The sequence below is a fragment of the Pipistrellus hanaki genome (assembly GCF_964339955.1).
Source record: "Pipistrellus hanaki genome assembly, chromosome: 15".
Taxonomy (NCBI): Eukaryota; Metazoa; Chordata; class Mammalia; order Chiroptera; family Vespertilionidae; genus Pipistrellus; species Pipistrellus hanaki.
In genome coordinates, this window is record NC_140517.1 from 48,806,832 (window position 1) to 48,824,926 (window position 18,095).

The 18,095-nt window shown below is 59.9% G+C and overlaps 1 protein-coding gene across 1 annotated transcript; it reads right to left on the minus strand.

The window, feature by feature from the left end:
• Positions 1-541: 541 nt before the first annotated feature.
• Positions 542-10,032, minus strand: LOC311633906 (cationic amino acid transporter 3-like; the record flags this gene model as incomplete). Its single annotated transcript, XM_084906911.1, is given in 13 exon segments — positions 542-888; positions 987-1,095; positions 1,853-2,019; positions 3,127-3,320; positions 3,876-3,978; positions 4,127-4,266; positions 5,479-5,701; positions 6,700-6,812; positions 7,485-7,662; positions 8,493-8,648; positions 9,663-9,865; positions 9,867-9,912; positions 9,915-10,032. Coding segments are annotated over 13 exon segments (1,821 nt in total). The 3' UTR covers positions 542-817.
• Positions 10,033-18,095: the final 8,063 nt, after the last annotated feature.

Consider the following 18,095-nt stretch of genomic DNA (forward strand, 5'->3'; position numbering starts at 1 on the left):
TTTATTTCCAACTTATTTGTGTCCCAATATTTCAAGGGCAATAAAGAATGTTCTTGACCCAAAGAATGTTCCCGCTACATGGATGGACCTAGAGGGTGCTATTGCTAAGTAAAGTAAATCAGACAGAGAAAGACAAATACCACAAGATCTGGCTTATATATGCGGCCCCTGGAAAGCCAAAATAACCAAATAAGCAAAAACAGACACAGACACAGAGAACAAACCGATCATGGCCAGATGGGAGTGTGACAGGGGGCCGCTGGGTAACAAGGGTGGAGGGGTGAGGGGTACAGACAGGATTTATGTACCACACAGGCACGCAGTCCGTATTCTAATAAATATTACAGTGTCAGGGGGAGCACTTCACACATCCCACAAACATCTCACCGCGGTGCTGACTATCTGAAACGAACAGAGGACTGAATGCCAACTGTAATTGAGAAAAAACATTTTTTTAATGAAAAATTACTCAAAAAAAAGGGTGCACTGTGGACACCACAGAGTTGAAACAGGACTTTTCTTCCCATGGGGCAATCTGCTCTCCCTGGAAGTTCATTTCCTCTTCCGGTTGCTGGGATGGGGGCTCCCTGTCCGCCCGGCGTGGTGAGAGCGCACCCCCCGCCCAGCACCCTGTGCGCTCTGCGCGCGTCTCCGCCTCTCCACGGGGACACGGAACCGGGGCCCCGGGGAGCCCCCCCTCACCCCCGGGAGAGGCCCGGGGCGCCCCCTCACCCCTCAGAGAGGCCCCAGAGCCCCCCTCACCCCCGGGGAGGCCGGGCCCGGGGACAGGAGATGCTCGGGGCCGGAGGCCGGGTCCCTAGAGCCGGGTCTGCGCAGGGGCGGCCTCCGAGCTGTGCCGGATCCCGTAGCCGAAGTAGATGGCGGCGCCTGGGGGACACGACGGTGAGCGGGGGACCCCGGAGATGGCTGGGGGGAGGGAGGATCTGGGGTTCAGTCCCCCCCCCTTCCCCCCGGAGGCCACGTACCCATCGCCAACCAGACGCCGAACTGCGCCCAGGTGTGGGCGGGCATCTGCAGCATCAGGTACAGGTTCACGAAGATGCTGGCGAGGGGCAGCGCGGGCAGCGCGGGTACCTGGGGCGAAGGTCACCCCTGAGCGCCCGGAGGGAGACCCCGTCCCTGGGGGGGGAGGAGCGGGGGGAGCCCAGTCCCGTCAGGCCACGCCCTCCATGCCTGGTAGACGGGGTCTCCCAGCGCATGCCGCTGAGTGGAGTGTGGGTTGGGGTGGTCCATTCTATTCTATTCTATTCTATTCTATTCTATTCTATTCTATTCTATTCTATTCTATTCTATTCTATTTTTAATTTTATTTTATAGTCGTGTGTTTGAATAGGATTTTATTTCATAAACAACTTCTGGTTGTTATTTGTTTCATAAATTACAAAATCATGTCACTGTTGTTTAGGTTCTTAGCTTAATCATTGAAGTCTGTTTCATTTATAATGTATCTGAAGAATCTTAAGGGCCATGGGTACCAATCTTATTGTTTTTTTAAATTTCTCTATTGATTAAGGTATCCCATATTTGTCCTCAAACCCCCATTCCCATCCCCCAACCCCCCTCCCTACACTCATGTCCTCACCCCCCTGTTGTCCTCGACGCCTGGTTAGGCTCCTGGCTGTGCACACAAGTCCTTTGGTTGATCTCTCCCTCTTACCCCCACCCTCCCTCTGAGGTCCAGCCGTCTGACCCCTGGCTCCTGGTCTCTGGTCTGTTCCCGTTCACCCGTCTGTGCTGTTCCGGTCCCTTCATGCCGGCCCTCCCCCTGCCTCCCCGCCCAGTGAAGCGGGCGGAGTCCACCCCCCCCCCCCCGGGGTCACAGGTCACCCACCTTGAAGCGCAGAGCAGCAGGGTTCTGGGGCTGCCTCCAGAGGACGGCCGTGAGCCCCACCACCAGCAGCAGCAGCAGCCCCGTCAGGGCGGCGGCCAGGGGGTCCCCGGAGGCCAGGCGGCCGGGCCACTGGGCCAGGACCAGGCTCAGGGCGGTCAGCAGCACGGCTGCCGGGGGCGGGCGGGCGGGGGGAGAGCAGGTCAAGTTCAGAGGCCAAAGGTGTCGAGGGATCGGGTCACATCCCACCTCAAACCGCCCACATCCACCTGGGTCTTTGTGCCCGGCCCGGGTCACTCAGTGGTTAGAGCGCCGGCCCTGCACCTCAGGGTCACGGGTTCGATTCAGGGACATGCACCCGGGCGGCAGGTTCGACCCCTCGTGCGGGAGGCATCGGGTCTGTGTGTCTCCCTCACGTCAGTGTTTCTCTCCCCACCCCCACCCCCAGTCCACTCTCTCCAAACATCAATGAGATGCCCATCAATGTGGCTCAGTGGCTAGAGCGTCGGCATGTGGAATGAAAGGTCCCAGGTTCGATTCCGGTCAAGGGCATGTACGTTGGTTGCAGGCATATCCCCAGTAGGGGGTGTGCAGGAGGCAGCTGATGGATGTTTCTCTCTTATCGATGTTTCTCTCTATTCTTTTCCCTTCCTCCCTGTAAAAATTCAATAAAAATATTTTGTTTTGTTTTGTTTTTAAATATATTTTATTGATTTTTTTACAAAGAGGAAGGGAGAGAGAGAACTAGAAATGTCGATGAGAGAGAAACATCAAACAGCTGCCTCCTGCACACCCCCTACCGGGGATGTATCCGCAACCAACATACAATACATGCCCCTGACCCTTCAGTCCGCAGACCGACGCTCTACCACTGAGCCAAACCGGTTTCGGCTAAAAATGTTTTTTATTTTTTATTTTTTAAATATATATTTTATTGATTTTTTTACAGAGAGGGAGAGGGATGGAGGGTCAGAAACATCGATGAGAGAGAGTCATCGATCAGCTGCCTCCTGCACACCCTCTACTGGGGTTGTGCCCGCAACCCAGGCACATGCCCTTGGCCGGAATCGAACCTGGAACCCTTGAGTCTGCAGGCTGACGCTCTATCCACGGAGCCAAACCGGTCAGGGCAATAAAAATATTTTTTAAAAAGTAAAATAAAAGCCCATGGGATGACATCAGGAACAAAGCGATGGGCCCTCATCTGCCCAGGACGCCCCGCAGGCACCCGCGCCCCCTCCTCCGGCCCCTCCGGCCCCAGCGCCGCCCCCGCTCACCCAGCGCCAAGGCGCAGCCGTAGGCGGCTTGGCCGGACCGCGGGGTGGGCACGGCGGTCCCCGGGCTCCACAGGCCCCGCAGGGCGCCCGCCGCCGGCTCAGGCCCCCGGGAGCCGGCGTCCGGCCCGCGCTGCACCTCCGTCATCTCCTCCCCCGGCTTCTCCTTCTCGCCCGGGTGCTGGTCCGGCTGGTACCTGGTGAGAGACAGGCCTGCCGCCTTCACACGCCCCCCACCCACCTCCCCATCACACGGCCCTTCCCGCCTGCGGGGGCAGCACCGAGGAGGCCGCGCGGAGGCAAGAGGGGAGCAGCTCCCCCATCAGGGCCCCGGGTTCGAGCCCGGGCGGGGGCTCCGCCGGGCGAGTATCCTCCAGGGCAGCTGAGACCCCAGGTGCCATGCGTGGTCAGGGCGCGGGCCCAGCTGGGGGGTCGTCCCCAGTCCGGGTGCATATGGGAGGCAACCACGATGTCTGTCTGTCTCCGTCTGTCTCCGTCTGTCTCTTCCTCAGGAGCCCAAGCCCGGGTGGCTCACGTGGTTGAGGGGGATGACCCAAGAACCAGGAGGTCCCGGTTCGATCCCCAGTCAGGACACACGCCCGGACTGTGGGCTTGGTGCCCAGTGGGGGGCGTGCAGGAGGCAGCCGATCCGAGATTCTCTCTCAGGATGGGTGTTTCTGTCCCTGCCTCCCCTCCCTTCCTCTCTGAGATCTATACAAACAAATAAAAACAAACCTCTCGCGGGGCCTCACCTGAGAACCAGCACGGAGAAGGCCACCAGGGAGTAGGCCAGCAGGGTCCCGATCGACATGAGGTCCACCAGGTGGTTGAGCTCAAAGAGCAAGGCCATGAGGGCTGCAGGGAGGGGGCAGACACGGGGTGGGGTGGGGAGGAGAGGGCAGACATGGGGTGGGGGGAAGGGAGCGGGTGAGAACCCACCGGGGACATCCCAGCGGAGGGAGTTGGGTGGGAATGGGGTAGGTTTGGGGTTTGGCTTACCCACCTGCAAGAATCCCAGACACCACGGTGGCCACGATGGGGGTGTGAGTCCGGGGGTGGATCCGGGCCAGCGCCCGGAACAGGAGTCCGTCCTCCGCCATGGCCAGGATCACCCGCGGCATGGGGAACATGGCGCCCAGGAGGCTGGCGGAGGGAGGGGAGACGTGTGTGTGTGTGTGTGTGTGTGTGTGTGTGTGTATGTGTGTGTGTGTGTGTGGCGATCCCCGGCAGGCAGGCCTGGGCTGCCCAGGCCTGGCCCACACGCTGTCATTCATCCTCACCTGAGGGTATTTTTCCATTGAGTTTTAGTGGGAGTAGAAGGGAGGGAGAGAGACCGAGAGAGAAACATCAACATGAGAGAGACACATCGATGGATTGCCTCCCGTCCCTGCCCTGAACAAGACTGGGGATCGAACCTGCAACCAAGGCACATGCCCTTGACCGGAACGGAACCCGGGAGCCTGAGTCCACAGGCTGACACCCTAGCCACTGAGCCACGAAGGCCAGGGCAATGGTCAGCAAACTTCGGCAAACGAGCCACATTTGGCTCTTTGGCCCCTTGAGTTTTTAGCAGAGGCCGGCTTAGGAGTACCCTAATCCTACCTAATTGACCGTCACGCCAACACACAAGATGGCTGCCCCCATGTGGTCAAAGATCCTGCCCCCATGTGGATACAAGATGGCCACCACAAGATGGCCAGCAGGGGAGGGCAGTTGAGAGGCACCAGGCCTGCAAGGGAGGGCAGTTGGAAGTGATCAAGCCTGCAGGGGAGGGCAGTTAGAGGCAATCAACCCTGCAGGGGAGGGCAGTTAGGGGTGACCAGGTCAGCAGAGGAGGGAAGTTGGGGGCAAACAGGCTGGCAGGGGAGCAGTTAGACATCAATCAGGCTGGCAGGGGAGTGGTTAGGGGGTGATCAGGCTGGCAGGCAGGCGAGCAGTTGGGAGCCAACAGTCCCGGATTGTGAGAGGGATGTCTGCCTGTTTAGACACTACCCCACCAGGCAGTCGGACATCTCTGGAGGGGTCCCAGATCGGAGAGGGTGCAGGCTGGGCTGAGGGACACCCTCCCCTTCACCCCGCTCCATGCACGAATTTCGTGCACTGGGCCTCTAGTTAAGTGAATAACAATGTACCTACCTGAACAGTTTAAGTTTAAAACAATTGGCTTTCCAAAGAAATGTCAATCACTGCACTGCTGATGTGTGGCTCTGCTGACGAATGAGTTTGCCCACCCCCGGGCTCGGGCATCTCCGCGGCTCCCGGTGTGTCTCCCTCTGTCCCTCCCCCGGGCAGCTGGGGGCGGGGCGGCTGGGGGCGGGGAGTGGGGAGGGGGCGGGGCCAGCCGCCGGCACTGACCTGGACGAGAGGGCGCAGAGGGTGCCCGCGGCCACCACGTAGCGGGCCCAGGGCCAGCCCACCTGCAGGAAGGCGTCGGGCAGGGGGCTGTGGGTGCTGAGCTGGTAGTAGGGCACCATGAGGGTGAGGGCGGCTGACACGCCGCAGTACGCCAGGAAGCAGATGGAGAGCGAGGCCACGGTGCCCAGCGGGATGGCGCGCTGGGGGTCCCGGGCTTCTTCCCCTGCGGGCGGGAGGGCGAGGGTCAGGGGCACAGGCCGGGGGGAGGCACAGAGCCCTCCTCCTGGGAACTCCCCGAAGCCGGGCACCACCCACCAGCCCCGTGCCCCCTCCACCAGCCCTGCCCCCTCCACCAGCCCCGTGCCCCCTCCACCAGCCCCGTGCCCCCCCCACCAGCCCCGTGCCCCCTCCACCAGCCCCGTGCCCCCCTCCACCAGCCCCGTGCCCCCTCCACCAGCCCCGTGCCCCTCCACCAGCCCCGTGCCCCCTCTGCCAGCCCTGCCCCCTCCACCAGCCCCGTGCCCCCTCCACCAGCCCTGTGCCCCCTCCACCAGCCCCGCCCCCTCCACCAGCCCCGTGTCCCCTCCGCCAGCCCCGTGCCCCTCCCACCAGCCTAGTGCCCCCCCCACCAGCCCCGTGCCCCCTCCACCAGCCCTGTGCCCCCTCCACCAGCCCCGTGTCCCCTCCGCCAGCCCCGTGCCCCTCCCACCAGCCTAGTGCCCCCCCCACCAGCCCCGTGCCCCCTCCACCAGCCCTGTGCCCCCTCCACCAGCCCCGTGCCCCCCCACCAGCCCCGTGTCCCCTCCGCCAGCCCCGTGCCCCTCCCACCAGCCCTGCCCCCCCCACCAGCCCCGTGCCCCCTCCGCCAGCCCTGCACCCTCCACCAGCCCCGTGCCCCCCCCACCAGCCCTGCCCCCTCCACCAGCCCCGTGCCCCCTCCACCAGCCCCGTGCCCCCCTCCACCAGCCCCGTGCCCCCTCCACCAGCCCTGCCCCCTCCACCAGCCCTGCCCCCTCCACCAGCCCTGCCCCCTCCACCAGCCCCGTGCCCCCTCCACCAGCCCTGCCCCCTCCACCAGCCCTGCCCCCTCCACCAGCCCCGTGCCCCCTCCACCAGCCCTGCCCCCTCCACCAGCCCTGCCCCCTCCACCAGCCCTGCCCCCTCCACCAGCTTCCCACACCCCCAGGGCGGCCCGCACCCTCGGGCGTCCGGACCCTGCACCTGCGGTGGCGATGCAGTCGAAACCCACGAAGGCGTAGAAGCAGGTGGCGGCCCCGCGGAGAACCCCCTGGAAGCCAAAAGGCACGAAGCCCCCGGCGCCCAGCAGGCCCAGGCTGTGGGGAGAGGAGGCAGGGGAGGAGGACGGTGAGCCACTGAGCCATCTCCCTGGGATCGCAGCCCTGGTCTGTCCCCCGCCCCACCCCCAGCCCTGGCCCCGGCCCCAGCCCATCCGCCCGCACCTGCCTCCCACCGCACTCCCAGCTCTGCACTCCACACACGTCTGCGGCCAACAGTGCCCTCCCCCCGGCCAGTGTGGCTCAGTGGTTGAGCATTGACCTACGAACCAAGAGGTCAAGGTTCAATTCCCGGTCAAGGGTACAGGCCCGGGTTATGGGGCTCACTCGCTCCCCAGTGTGGGGCGTGCAGGGGGCAGCCGATTATTGATTCTCTCTCATCATGGATGTTTCTCTCTCTCCCTCTCCTTCTCCCTTCCTTTCTGCAAATCATCATTAAAAGAAATATACTTAATAAAAAGAAATTGCCGAAACAGGTGTGGCTCAGTGGATAGGGCGTCGGCCTGCGGACTGAAAGGTCCCGGGTTCGATTCCGGTCAAGGCATGTGCCTTGATTGCGGGCACATCCCCAGGAGGGGGAGTGCAGGAGGCAGCTGGCCGATGTTTCTCTCTCATTGATGTTTCTGGCTCTCTCTCCCTCTCCCTTCCTCTCTGTAAAAAAAACAATAAAATATATTTTAAAAAAAGAAAGAAAATAATTGCCCTCCTGACCTCTCGGTGCCGTTGGCCTTGGACTGGGCCAGCGCGTAGTCCTGCTCCGTGAGCTGCCAGTGGTGCAGGCGCCCCGTAAGGAAGCCGGAGAGGATGACGAAGCCGAGCACCAGGAGGTTCACGCCCGTGAATATCTTGGTCACCAGCGCCGACTCACGGGCTCCCAGGACCAGGACACCTGTGAGAAGACGGGACGGAAATCTAGACAGCAGGCCACGGAGTGGTCCCCAGGGGCGGGCGGGGCGGGGGCTGCTCAATGGTGCAGGTTTCCCCGGGCGGCAGTGAAGATGTGCTGGAACTGTGTGCTGACCAGTGTGGCTCATTGGATAGGGCGTCGGTCTGCGGACTGAAGGGTCCCAGGTTTGATTCCAGTCAAGGGCATGTACCTTGGTTGTGGGCACATCCCCAGTAGGGGGTGTGCAGGAAGTAGCTGATCCGTGATTCTCATCATTGATCTCTCTCTCTCTCTCTCTCTCTCTCTCTCTCTCTGAAATCAATAAAAATATATTTTAAAAATAAAAGGTCTAGCCGAAATGAGTTTGGCTCAGTGGATAGAGCATCAACCTGAGGACTGAAAGGTCCCAGGTTCAATTCCGGTCAAGGGCATGTACCTTGGTTGCGGGCACATCCCCGGTAGAGGGTGTGCAGGAGGCAGCTGGTCGATGTTTCTCTCTCATTCAAGTTTCCAGCTCTCTATCCCTCTCCCTTCCTCTCTGTAAAAAATTCAATAATATATATATATATATATATATATATATATATATATATATATATATATATATATATTTTAAATAAATTTAAAAAAATAAAAATGTAAAATAAAAGGTCCAGCTCAAAATGAGTTCCGAGGATGGGGACAATGTCTACATCCTGCCTTCCTGTTTCTCCCACAGGAAATCCCCTTTTCTGGCCTCACATCCCTCACCCATCGCCCCAGCCCAGCCTCCCCCGCCCCAGCCGCTCCCCCTCCCCGCCCCAGCCCCATCCCACCCCGCCCGGCCGCCTCACCGGTGAGCAGCAGCACCAGGCCCAGCGCGAAGAAGTCCAGGGAGCTGGCCAGGAGGGGCAGGCGCAGGGGCACGCTCTCCTGCAGCGCCCGCGACATGTGCTGCCCGGTCAGGCTGTCGACGGTGTCGCTCAAGGCCCGGGCCACACTGGCGCTCCCTGTGGCCGGAGGAGGCAGGTTCACCCCCAGTGACCCGCCCCCTGCCGGGCGCCAGGGCACAGGTTTGGGGGGAATCAGACAGACAAGAGCCATCTGAACGAGTTTCACTTCTGGCCAAAACCGGTTTGGCTCAGTGGATAGAACGTCGGCTTAGGGACTGAAAGGTCCCGGGTTCGATTCTGGTCAAGGGCATGTACCTTGGTTGTGGGCACATCCCCAGTGGGGGGTGTGCAAGAGGCAGCTGATCGATGATTCTCTCTCATCGATGTTTCTAACTCTCTATCTCTCCCTTCCTCTCTGTAAAAAATCAATAAAATATATTTTGAAGAAGAAGAAGAAGAAGAAGAAGAAGAAGAAGAAGAAGAAGCAGCAGCGGCGGCGGGGGGGGGGGGAGGAGGAGGAGGAGGAAGAGGAGGAGGAGGAGGAGGAGGAGGAGGAGCAGAAGGAAAAGAAGAAGAAGAAGAAGAAGAAGAGGAGGAGGAGGAGGGGAGGAGGAGGAGGAGGAGGGGAGGAGGAGGAGGAAGAGGAGGAGGAGGAGGAGGAGGAGCAGAAGGAGAAGGAAAAGAAGAAGAAGAAGAAGAAGAAGAAGAGGAGGAGGAGGAGGGGAGGAGGAGGAGGAGGAGAAGCAGAAGGAGAAGGAAAGAAGAAAGAAGAAGAAGAAGAAGAAGAAGAAGAAGAAGAAGCAGGACACAGACCCCAGAAGAAGAAGAAGAAGAAGAAGAGGAAGAGGAGGAGGAGGAGGGAGGAGGAGGAGGAGAGGAGGAGGAGGAGGAGGAGGAGAAGCAGGAAGAAGGAAAAGAAGAAGAAGAAGAAGAAGAAGAAGAAGAAGAAGAAGAAGAAGAAGAAGAAGGACACAGACCCCAGAAGAAGAAGAAGAAGAAGAAGAAGAAGAAGAAGAAGAAGAAGAAGAAGAGGAAGAAGAAGAAGGAGAAGAAGAAGAAGGAGAAGAAGAAGAAGAAGCAGGACGCAGACCCCAGCCCCCCTCCCCCGGTCCCCAGCGGCCCCGCTCTCACCGATGACGTAGGAGAGGATGAGGTTCCAGCCGGTGACGAAGGCGCACAGCTGCCCCACGGTGACGTAGCTGTAGAGGTAGGCGGACCCCGAGCAGGGCACCCGCGCCCCGAACTCGGCGTAGCACAGCCCCGACAGCACGGAGGTCACGGCGGCCACCAGGAAGCACAGCACGATGGCCGGGCCCGCCTGGTCCCGGGCCACCTCCCGGCAGGACGTACACGCCCGCCCCCAGGGTGCTGCCCACCCCAGGGCCACCAGGTCCAGGGTGCTCAGGCACCGGGCCAGGCCGCCTCCGGAGCCCTCCTTCCACTCCAGGGGCCGCCTGCGCACCAGCTTCTGGCCAAACCGGCCGAGGGCTTCGCACAGCATCTCGGTGGAGCCGAATCGGAGGCGGGGATCTGCAGAAACAAGACAGGGAGCCGTCAGGCCGGCCGTGTGGCTCAGTGGTCAGGGGCACCTACATTGCTTGCAGGCTCAATCCCTGGCGTGGGAGGCGACCAATAATGTATCTCTCTCACAGGCTCGCTCTCGCGTCTCTCTCTCTCTCTCTCTCTCTCTCTTCCTCCCTCCTTCTCCTCCCTTCCACTTTTTCCCTACAAATCAATGGGAGAAAATATCCTTTGGTGAGAATTTAAATAAAATAAAATAAGAATGTCCCCAGCCCGGCTGGCAATGTGGCTAGGCGGTCAGAGCGTCCGCCTGCGGAACCACGGGGCTCGGTCCCGGGTTCGATTCCCGGTCCAGGGCACCTACCTTGCTTACAGGCTCAATCCCTGGCCAGGAGGCGGCCAATCAATGGCTGTTTCTCCTCTCTCTCTCTCTCTCTCTCTCTCTCTCTCTCTCTCTCTCTCTCTCTTCCACTTTTCCCTACAAATCAATGGGAGAAAATATCCCTCGGTGAGAATTTAAATACCATGAAATGAGAATGTCCCCCAGCCGGCTGGCCTGGCTCCGTGGGTGAGGCGCCTCAGCCGCCCCAGGCCGCACAGACCTCGCTCTGTCCTCCCTCCGCCGCCGCCGAACAGGGAAATCTCGCTCTCATCATGTCCTCCCTGTCCTCGCCTCAGCGATAAGGGAGCTCACGGGCCACCGGTTTCTCTGCCTGAAACCTGATAGCTTTCTGTTGTTTTGTTTTTTTTTTATTGTTTTTCCAGATCTGATCTTAATTTTTTAAAAATTGTTTTTATTGATTTTAGAGGGCAAAGGAGAGGGATAGAGAGAGATAGAAGCATCCATGATGAGCCGGGACTGGTTTGGCTCAGTGGATAGAGCGTTGGCCTGTGGACTGAAAGGTCCCGGGTTCGATTCCGAGCAAGGGCATGTACCTTGGTTGCGGGCACATCCCCAGTAGGGGGTGTGCAGGAGGCAGCTGATCGATGATTCTCTCTCATCGATGTTTCTAACTTTCTATCCCTCTCTCTTCCTCTCTGTAAAAAATCAATAAAATATATATATTTTTAAAAATCATCAAAACCCCAAAAACACCGGCCTCCCCCCATCCACCGCCTCCCCTCCTCTAACACACACAGCTCCCAGCTCCTGCTTTGCTCTGGAAAATGGGTCTTTCCCAGCCTTGGAATGAATGGAACCGGGCTGAGCATCCATCCTGCCGCAGGCCCATGGCCCAGGCCCCCGGGATGTCTGAGCCCTCACGCCCTGCCTCCTCCGAGGAGGGCCAGGCCCCCGGACTTACCCCCCTGACTGCTGGCTGTGGGGTGGCACTCCTGGCCGCAGTCTGTGAGTGAGAGGAAGCCGGGGGAGGAGGGCTGATACAATCTCTCCACGTGGAGCTGGACACGCCCAGGCCCACCTCCCACCTCCCGGGCGGGCTGGGCCGGGCCGGGCAGGGCTGGGCGGCAGGCGGGCGGGGCGGCCCAGCCTGCAGCGATGCTCCAGGAAGGAGGCAGCTGTGAGTGCCCTGGGGCACCGCTTGAAGGCGCTGCTTGCATTGAAGGAAAATACCTGTGACCCAACAACCACGTGAAAAGGCCTGGAATTTCCTGCCATGGCGCCCTCAGGCTCGCCAAGCCCAGACTCTGTCCTCCCCAAACACTGAATCCCGCCCTGATCGGGACTGAAGGGTCCCGGGTTCGATTCCGGTCAAGGGCATGTGCGTTGGTTGCGGGCACATCCCCAGTGGCGGGTATGCAGGAGGCAGCTGATCGATGTTTCTCTTTCATGGATGTTTCTAACTTAAGGCGATCAGATTTTAACATTGGTAAAGCGGGACACCATTGGGGGATGGGGGGGGGGGAGTTCTTGATTAAAAATTTGGTCTATATGCCGAGGCCGGTTTGGCTCAGTGGATAGAGCATCGGCCTGCAGACTGAAGGGTCCCCGGTTCGATTCTGGTCAAGGGCACGTGCCTTGGTTGCGGGCACATCCCCACCGGGGATGTGTGCAGGAGGCAGCTGGTCGATGACTCTCTCTCATCGACGTTTCTAACTCTCTATCTCTCTTAATTCCTCTCTATGTAAAATCAATGAAATATATTTTTTAAAAAATTTGGTGTATAAGGAGCAACAAAAATTTTCATAGAATGCAAAAATAGTATTGTAATATATTTTTTAAAAATTTCAACATAAGTACAATTGACAAATATAATTAAAAAATTATGTGTAGTCTACTGTATTTTATTCTTTGGCATATTTCTCATCTGAGTGAATTCTAACAACTGATCAACAATGCGAACGTTGATAAGCAGTTCTCGATAATCAGTTCTCAGCAATTATTTGTTATTATTAAAGTTTAACATGACAAGATTAACTAAAATAATATAAAACTCATATCCTGGCTAAACAGCCACACGGCCGCCGAAAACCGTATATTCCCTTCCCGTTCTCCCGCCGTTCCCTAGCTTGTCTTGCATTCTCACCAAAATTCGCGACTTTTTTATATATTTTATTGATTTTGTACAGAGAGGAAGGGAGAGAGATAGAGAGTTAGAAACATCGATGAGAGAGTCATCCATCGATCAGCTGCCTCTTGCACACCCCCTACTGGAGATATGCCTGCAACCAAGGTACATGCCCTTGACCGGAATCGAAACCCGGGTCCCTTCAGTCCCCAAGCCGACGCTCTATCCACTGAGCCACACCGGGTTCGGCTGGGACTTTTTTAAAATGCCGTGGGACACGGGACAAATTGTTAAAAATCGGGACTGTCCCGCCAAAAGCGGGACGTCTGGTCACCTTGTACCTCAGGGAAGTGGGAGCAGAGTTCAGCCGGTGTGGCTCAGTGGTTGAGTGCCAACCTATGAACGAAGAGTGATGCCCGGTCAGGGCACATGTCCGGCTTGTGGGCTCCATCCCCAGCAGGGGGCATGCAGGAGGCAGCCGATCCATGATTCTCATCATGGATGCTTCTATCTCTCTCCCTTTCTCCCTCTTCTTTCCTCTCTGAAACCAATAAAATAAAAAACAAATAAAAATAGGGTTTGCCCTGGATATATGAATGTATGATATTTATTCTTTTAACCCAAATAGGTTGGAATTTTTTTTAAAGAAAACTGCGGGTCAGAAAAAAATATCATATATCCAGGGCGGGGAGGGGGGGAGTAGAAGTGGGAGCATACAATATTTGGCTTATTTCCCTCAGCATAATGTGTGTGTGTGTGTGTGTGTGTGTGTGTGTGTGTGTGTAATCCTCACCCCAGAATATTTTTTCCACTGTTTTTTTAGAGGGCATGGAAGGGAGGGAGAAAGAGAAAAACATCTATGGGAGAGAGACGCATCAACTGGTTGCCTCAGGGATAAAGCCTGCAACTGAGGTACCTGCCCTTGACCGGAATCGAACCCAAAACCATTCAGTCTGCCAGCCGACACTCTTTCTACTGAGCCAAACTGGCTAGAGCAGAATCTCCTTCCCTTTTTTTTTTTTTTTTTTTTTTTTTTTTAATATATTTTATTGATTTTAGAGAAGAAGGGAGAGGGAGAGACAGCGATAAAAACATCAATGATGACAGAGAATCACTCATTGGCTGCTTCCTGCACACCCCCTACTGGGGGTCGAGCCCGGAACCCGGGCCTGTGCCCCTTGACTGGAATCGAACCTGCAGGCTGATGCTCCATCCACTGAGCCAAACCAGCCGGGACCCTTTTTTTTTTTTTTTTAAATTAAATTGGCAAACACCAACAACAAAGTAAGAATCTATCTATCTATCTATCTATCTATTTATCTATCTATCATCTATCATCTATCAGAGGCCCGTTGCATGAAGATTCCTGTCCTAGGCCTTCCTTCCCCTGGCTGCGGGCACCGGTTTACCTCTGGCACCTGGGACCCAGGCCTTTGCTCTGGCCACCACCTTCCATCTGCCCTCCAGTGGGGGCTTCAGTCTCTGCTCCAGCTCCCTCTGCCCCTCCCCTTCAGAGCAGTCCTGCCACCCCGCCCATGCTGCCCAGAGGCCTGGAGCCACTAGGGGACGGGGCCTCCTCCATCTTTGTCAGGTTAATTTGCATACCCACTTCTGATTGGCTGGTGGGCATTGTGAAGTGACAGCGATTTGCATGTTTCTCTTTTATTAGTGTAGATGTATTTCTATTGATTTCTTTTTTCTTTTTTAATATTTTATTGATTTTTTTATAGAGAGGAAGAGAGAGGGATAGAGAGTTAGAAACATCGATGAGAGAGAATCATCGATCAGCTGCCTCCTGCACACCCCCTACTGGAGATGTGCCCACAACCAAGGTACATGCCCTTGACCGGAATCGAACCCGGGACCCTTCAGTCCGCAGACCGTCGCTCTATCCACTGAGGCAAACCGGTTTTGGCGTATCTCTTTTTCTTTTTTGGGGGGAGAGGGGAGGCTGGAACAGAACTTTTCTGCCAGGCTCTGCAGGGCTCCTCTACGGCATTCGATAATATTAGTAATTAAATGGCGATGCTCATCCCCCGATCGGAATGTACGACGGAGGTCCCACTGTGCCATGGACGGAAGGGGTCTGGTCCTGTGAGGTCTGGTACCCGAGAGGGGCGGGGGGGGCGGGAGCTCCCGGATGCAGAGGGGTTAAGGCCAGGAAGGAAAAGGGAGAGGAGGACGGAGGGCCTGGGGGCAGCCAGCCCGGCTGGTCCGTCACACCCACGAGTCCGGCTCCCCCGGGGCTAGCGGAGTGCAGGGCAGCCAGGGGCGTGGGGACCGTGAGGGTCTCCCGTCCGCTGCGTGTCCATCGGCCCGCGCCCAGGTCCCTGGGGGCTCAGGGCCAGCCGGGCGACTCCCGGTGCCTCTGGCTGCCCCCCCCCTCCCTGGACACCAGGGCAGGGGAGGAGCAGGACAGGCCGGCCCGGCACAGGGCAGCCGCTGGCCATCGGCCGGAGTCCCCGGTGGGTGGGCCGCACCTGCCACCCAGGCCGCTGAGGGACCAGGAGGGGCTGGAGGAGCAGCAGGCTGAGTCGGGGCTGGGGCGTCTGGGGCCGCACAGGGTCAGGGGCTGGGGGGTCGGGGGCTGGGGTTCGGGGGCCAGGGGTTGGGGGGTTGGGGGCCGGGGAGTCGGGGGCTGGTCCAGCAGGGGCTGGGGGATCAGGGGCTGGGGGGTCGGGGGCTGGGGGATTGGGGTCCGGGGGTCGGGGGCTGGGGTGTCGGGGTCCGGGGGGTCAGGGTCCGGGAGGTCGGGGTCCAGGGGTCGGGGGCTGTGGGGTCGGGAGCTGAGGGGTCGGGGGCTGGGGGGTCGGGGGCCGGGGGGTCGGGGTCCGGGGTTCGGGAGCTGGGAGGTCGGGGGCCGGCGGTCGGGGTCGGGGGGTCGGGGTCCGGGGGTCGGGGGCTGAGGGGTCGGGGCCGGGGGTCTGGGTCCGGGGGTCGGGGGCCGGGGGTCTGGGTCCGGGGGTCGGGGTCCGGGGGTCGGGGGCCGGGGGTCTGGGTCCGGGGGTCTGGGTCCGGGGGTCTGGGTCCGGGGGTCGGGGTCCGGGGGTCTGGTCCGGGGGTCGGGGCCGGGGGTCGGGGCTGGCCCAGTGGGGCTCCCCGGCAGTCCCCCCGGGGGCGCGCCTGTTGGCAGGAACTCCTCTTCCAGGGCCGGAGCAGCTGCTGCAGGGGCTGCGGGTCCAGCTGCAGGGGCTGCGGGTCCAGCTGCAGGGGCTGGGCCGGTGCCCGGGGGGCCGGGGGCTGCGGGCTGCGGCGCGGGGTGCGGGGGTTGGACCGCCGGGCGCTCCGGCCTCGCGGGCCCTCGGGGCGGGGCTCGGACCGGCCGCGAGGGCGGGGCCGCCTCGGGGAGGCCGTGGTCAGCGCCGCTGGGCGCTCCCTCCGGGCGCCGAGGGGCCGCGGGGCCGCTGTGCCCGGAGCAGCCGCTGTGCCCGGAGCAGCCGCCGTGCCCGGAGCAGCCGCTGTGCCCGGAGCAGCCGCTGTGCCCGGAGGAGCCGCTGTGCCCGGAGCAGCCGCAGTCCCCGGAGCAGCCGCTGTGCCCGGAGCAGCCGCTGTGCCCGGAGGAGCCGCTGTGCCCGGAGGAGCCGCTGTGCCCGGAGCAGCCGCTGTGCCCGGAGCAGCCGCTGTGCCGGGAGCAGCCTCTGTGCCCGGAGCAGCCGCTGTGCCGGGAGGAGCCGCTGTGCCGGGAGCAGCCTCTGTGCCCGGAGCAGCCGCTGTGCCCGGAGCAGCCGCTGTGCCCGGAGCAGCCGCTGTGCCGGGAGCAGCCTCTGTGCCCGGAGCAGCCGCTGTGCCCGGAGGAGCCGCTGTGCCCGGAGGAGCCGCTGTGCCCGGAGCAGCCGCTGTGCCCGGAGCAGCCGCTGTGCCGGGAGCAGCCTCTGTGCCCGGAGCAGCCGCTGTGCCCGGAGCAGCCGCTGTGCCCGGAGGAGCCGCTGTGCCCGGAGCAGCCGCTGTGCCCGGAGCAGCCGCTGTGCCCGGAGCAGCCGCTGTGCCGGGAGCAGCCTCTGTGCCCGGAGCAGCCGCTGTGCCCGGAGCAGCCGCTGTGCCCGGAGCAGCCGCTGTGCCGGGAGCAGCCTCTGTGCCCGGAGCAGCCGCTGTGCCCGGAGCAGCCGCTGTGCCCGGAGGAGCCGCTGTGCCCGGAGCAGCCGCTGTGCCCGGAGCAGCCGCTGTGCCCGGAGGAGCCTCTGTGCCCGGAGCAGCCGCTGTGCCCGGAGGAGCCGCTGTGCCCGGAGCAGCCGCTGTGCCCGGAGCAGCCGCTGTGCCCGGAGCAGCGCCGGGAGCGGGGATGCGGGGCAGCTGGTCCCGGGCCCTGAGGGGGCCTCGGCCCCTCCTGGAGCTTCGTGAGCTCACGGGGGTCACCCCGGGCCGGGAGCCCCGCCGCCCACCCCCTGGGGCCGGGAGGGGTGACACCCTCTGCGGGAGAAGGTCCGGGTCCGGCGGGGTGGGCGCTGCGCTGCGGAGGAGCAGCCGCCAGGGCCGTGCTGGTCCGGGTGGGGCTCCAGCGGACGGTTTTGGAGTATTTCTATTGACTTCAAAGAAGAAAGTAGCCCTAACCGGTTTGGCTCAGCGGATAGAGCGTAGGCCTGAGGACTGAAGGGTCCCAGGTTCGATTCCGGTCAAGGGTACGTACCTTGGTTGTGGGCACATCCGGGGGGGGGGGGGTGGTGGTGTGTGTGCAGGAGGCAGCTGATCGATGACTCTCATTGATGTTTGACTCTCTATCTCTCTCCCTTCCTCTCTGTACAAAATCAATAAAATATATTTAATAAAATAATAAGATAAAATAGATTAAAAAATAAAAATAAAAAAGGTAATACTTAAAGAGAAACAGGAAGGCAGAGGGCAAGAGAGTTAGAAACATCGATGAGAGAATCATTTGATCAGCTGCCTCCTGCACACCCCCTACTGGGGATGTGCCTGCAACCAAGGTACATGCCCTTGACCGGAATCGAACCTGAGACCCTTGAGTCTGCAGGCTGATGCTCTGTCCACTGAGCCAAACCAATTAGGGCTACTTTTATGTTTTTAATACTAAAGGTCTGGTGCATAAAATGCAGCCCAGCCTGCACCCTCCCCAATGGGGGACCCCTTGGGGAATGTCTGGCTGCCTGTTTAGGCCTGATCCCCCCATCCTGGGGATGGGACGTAAACCGGCAGTCGGACATGCCTCTCACAATCCCGGACCACTGGCACCTAACTGCTCACCTGCCTGCCTGCCCAATAGCCCCTAACTCCCCCGCCCTGCTGGCCTGATCATCCCCAACTGCCCCCCCTGCCAGCCTGATTGCCCCAGGCAGCCTGTTTGGTGGTCGGTTTTGGTTGTTTCGGTTGTGATAGTTGCGTAGGCTTTATTTATTTATTTATTTATTTATTATTTTAAATATATTTTATTGATTTTTTTGCAGAGAGGAAGGGAGAGGGATGGAGAGCTAGAAACATCGATGAGAGAGAAACATCAACCAGCTGCCTCCTGCACACCCCCCACCGGGGATGTGCCTGCAACCAATGCACATGCCCCTGACCGGAATTGAACCTGGGACCCCGCAGTCCGTAGACCGACGCTCCACCACTAAGCCAAACC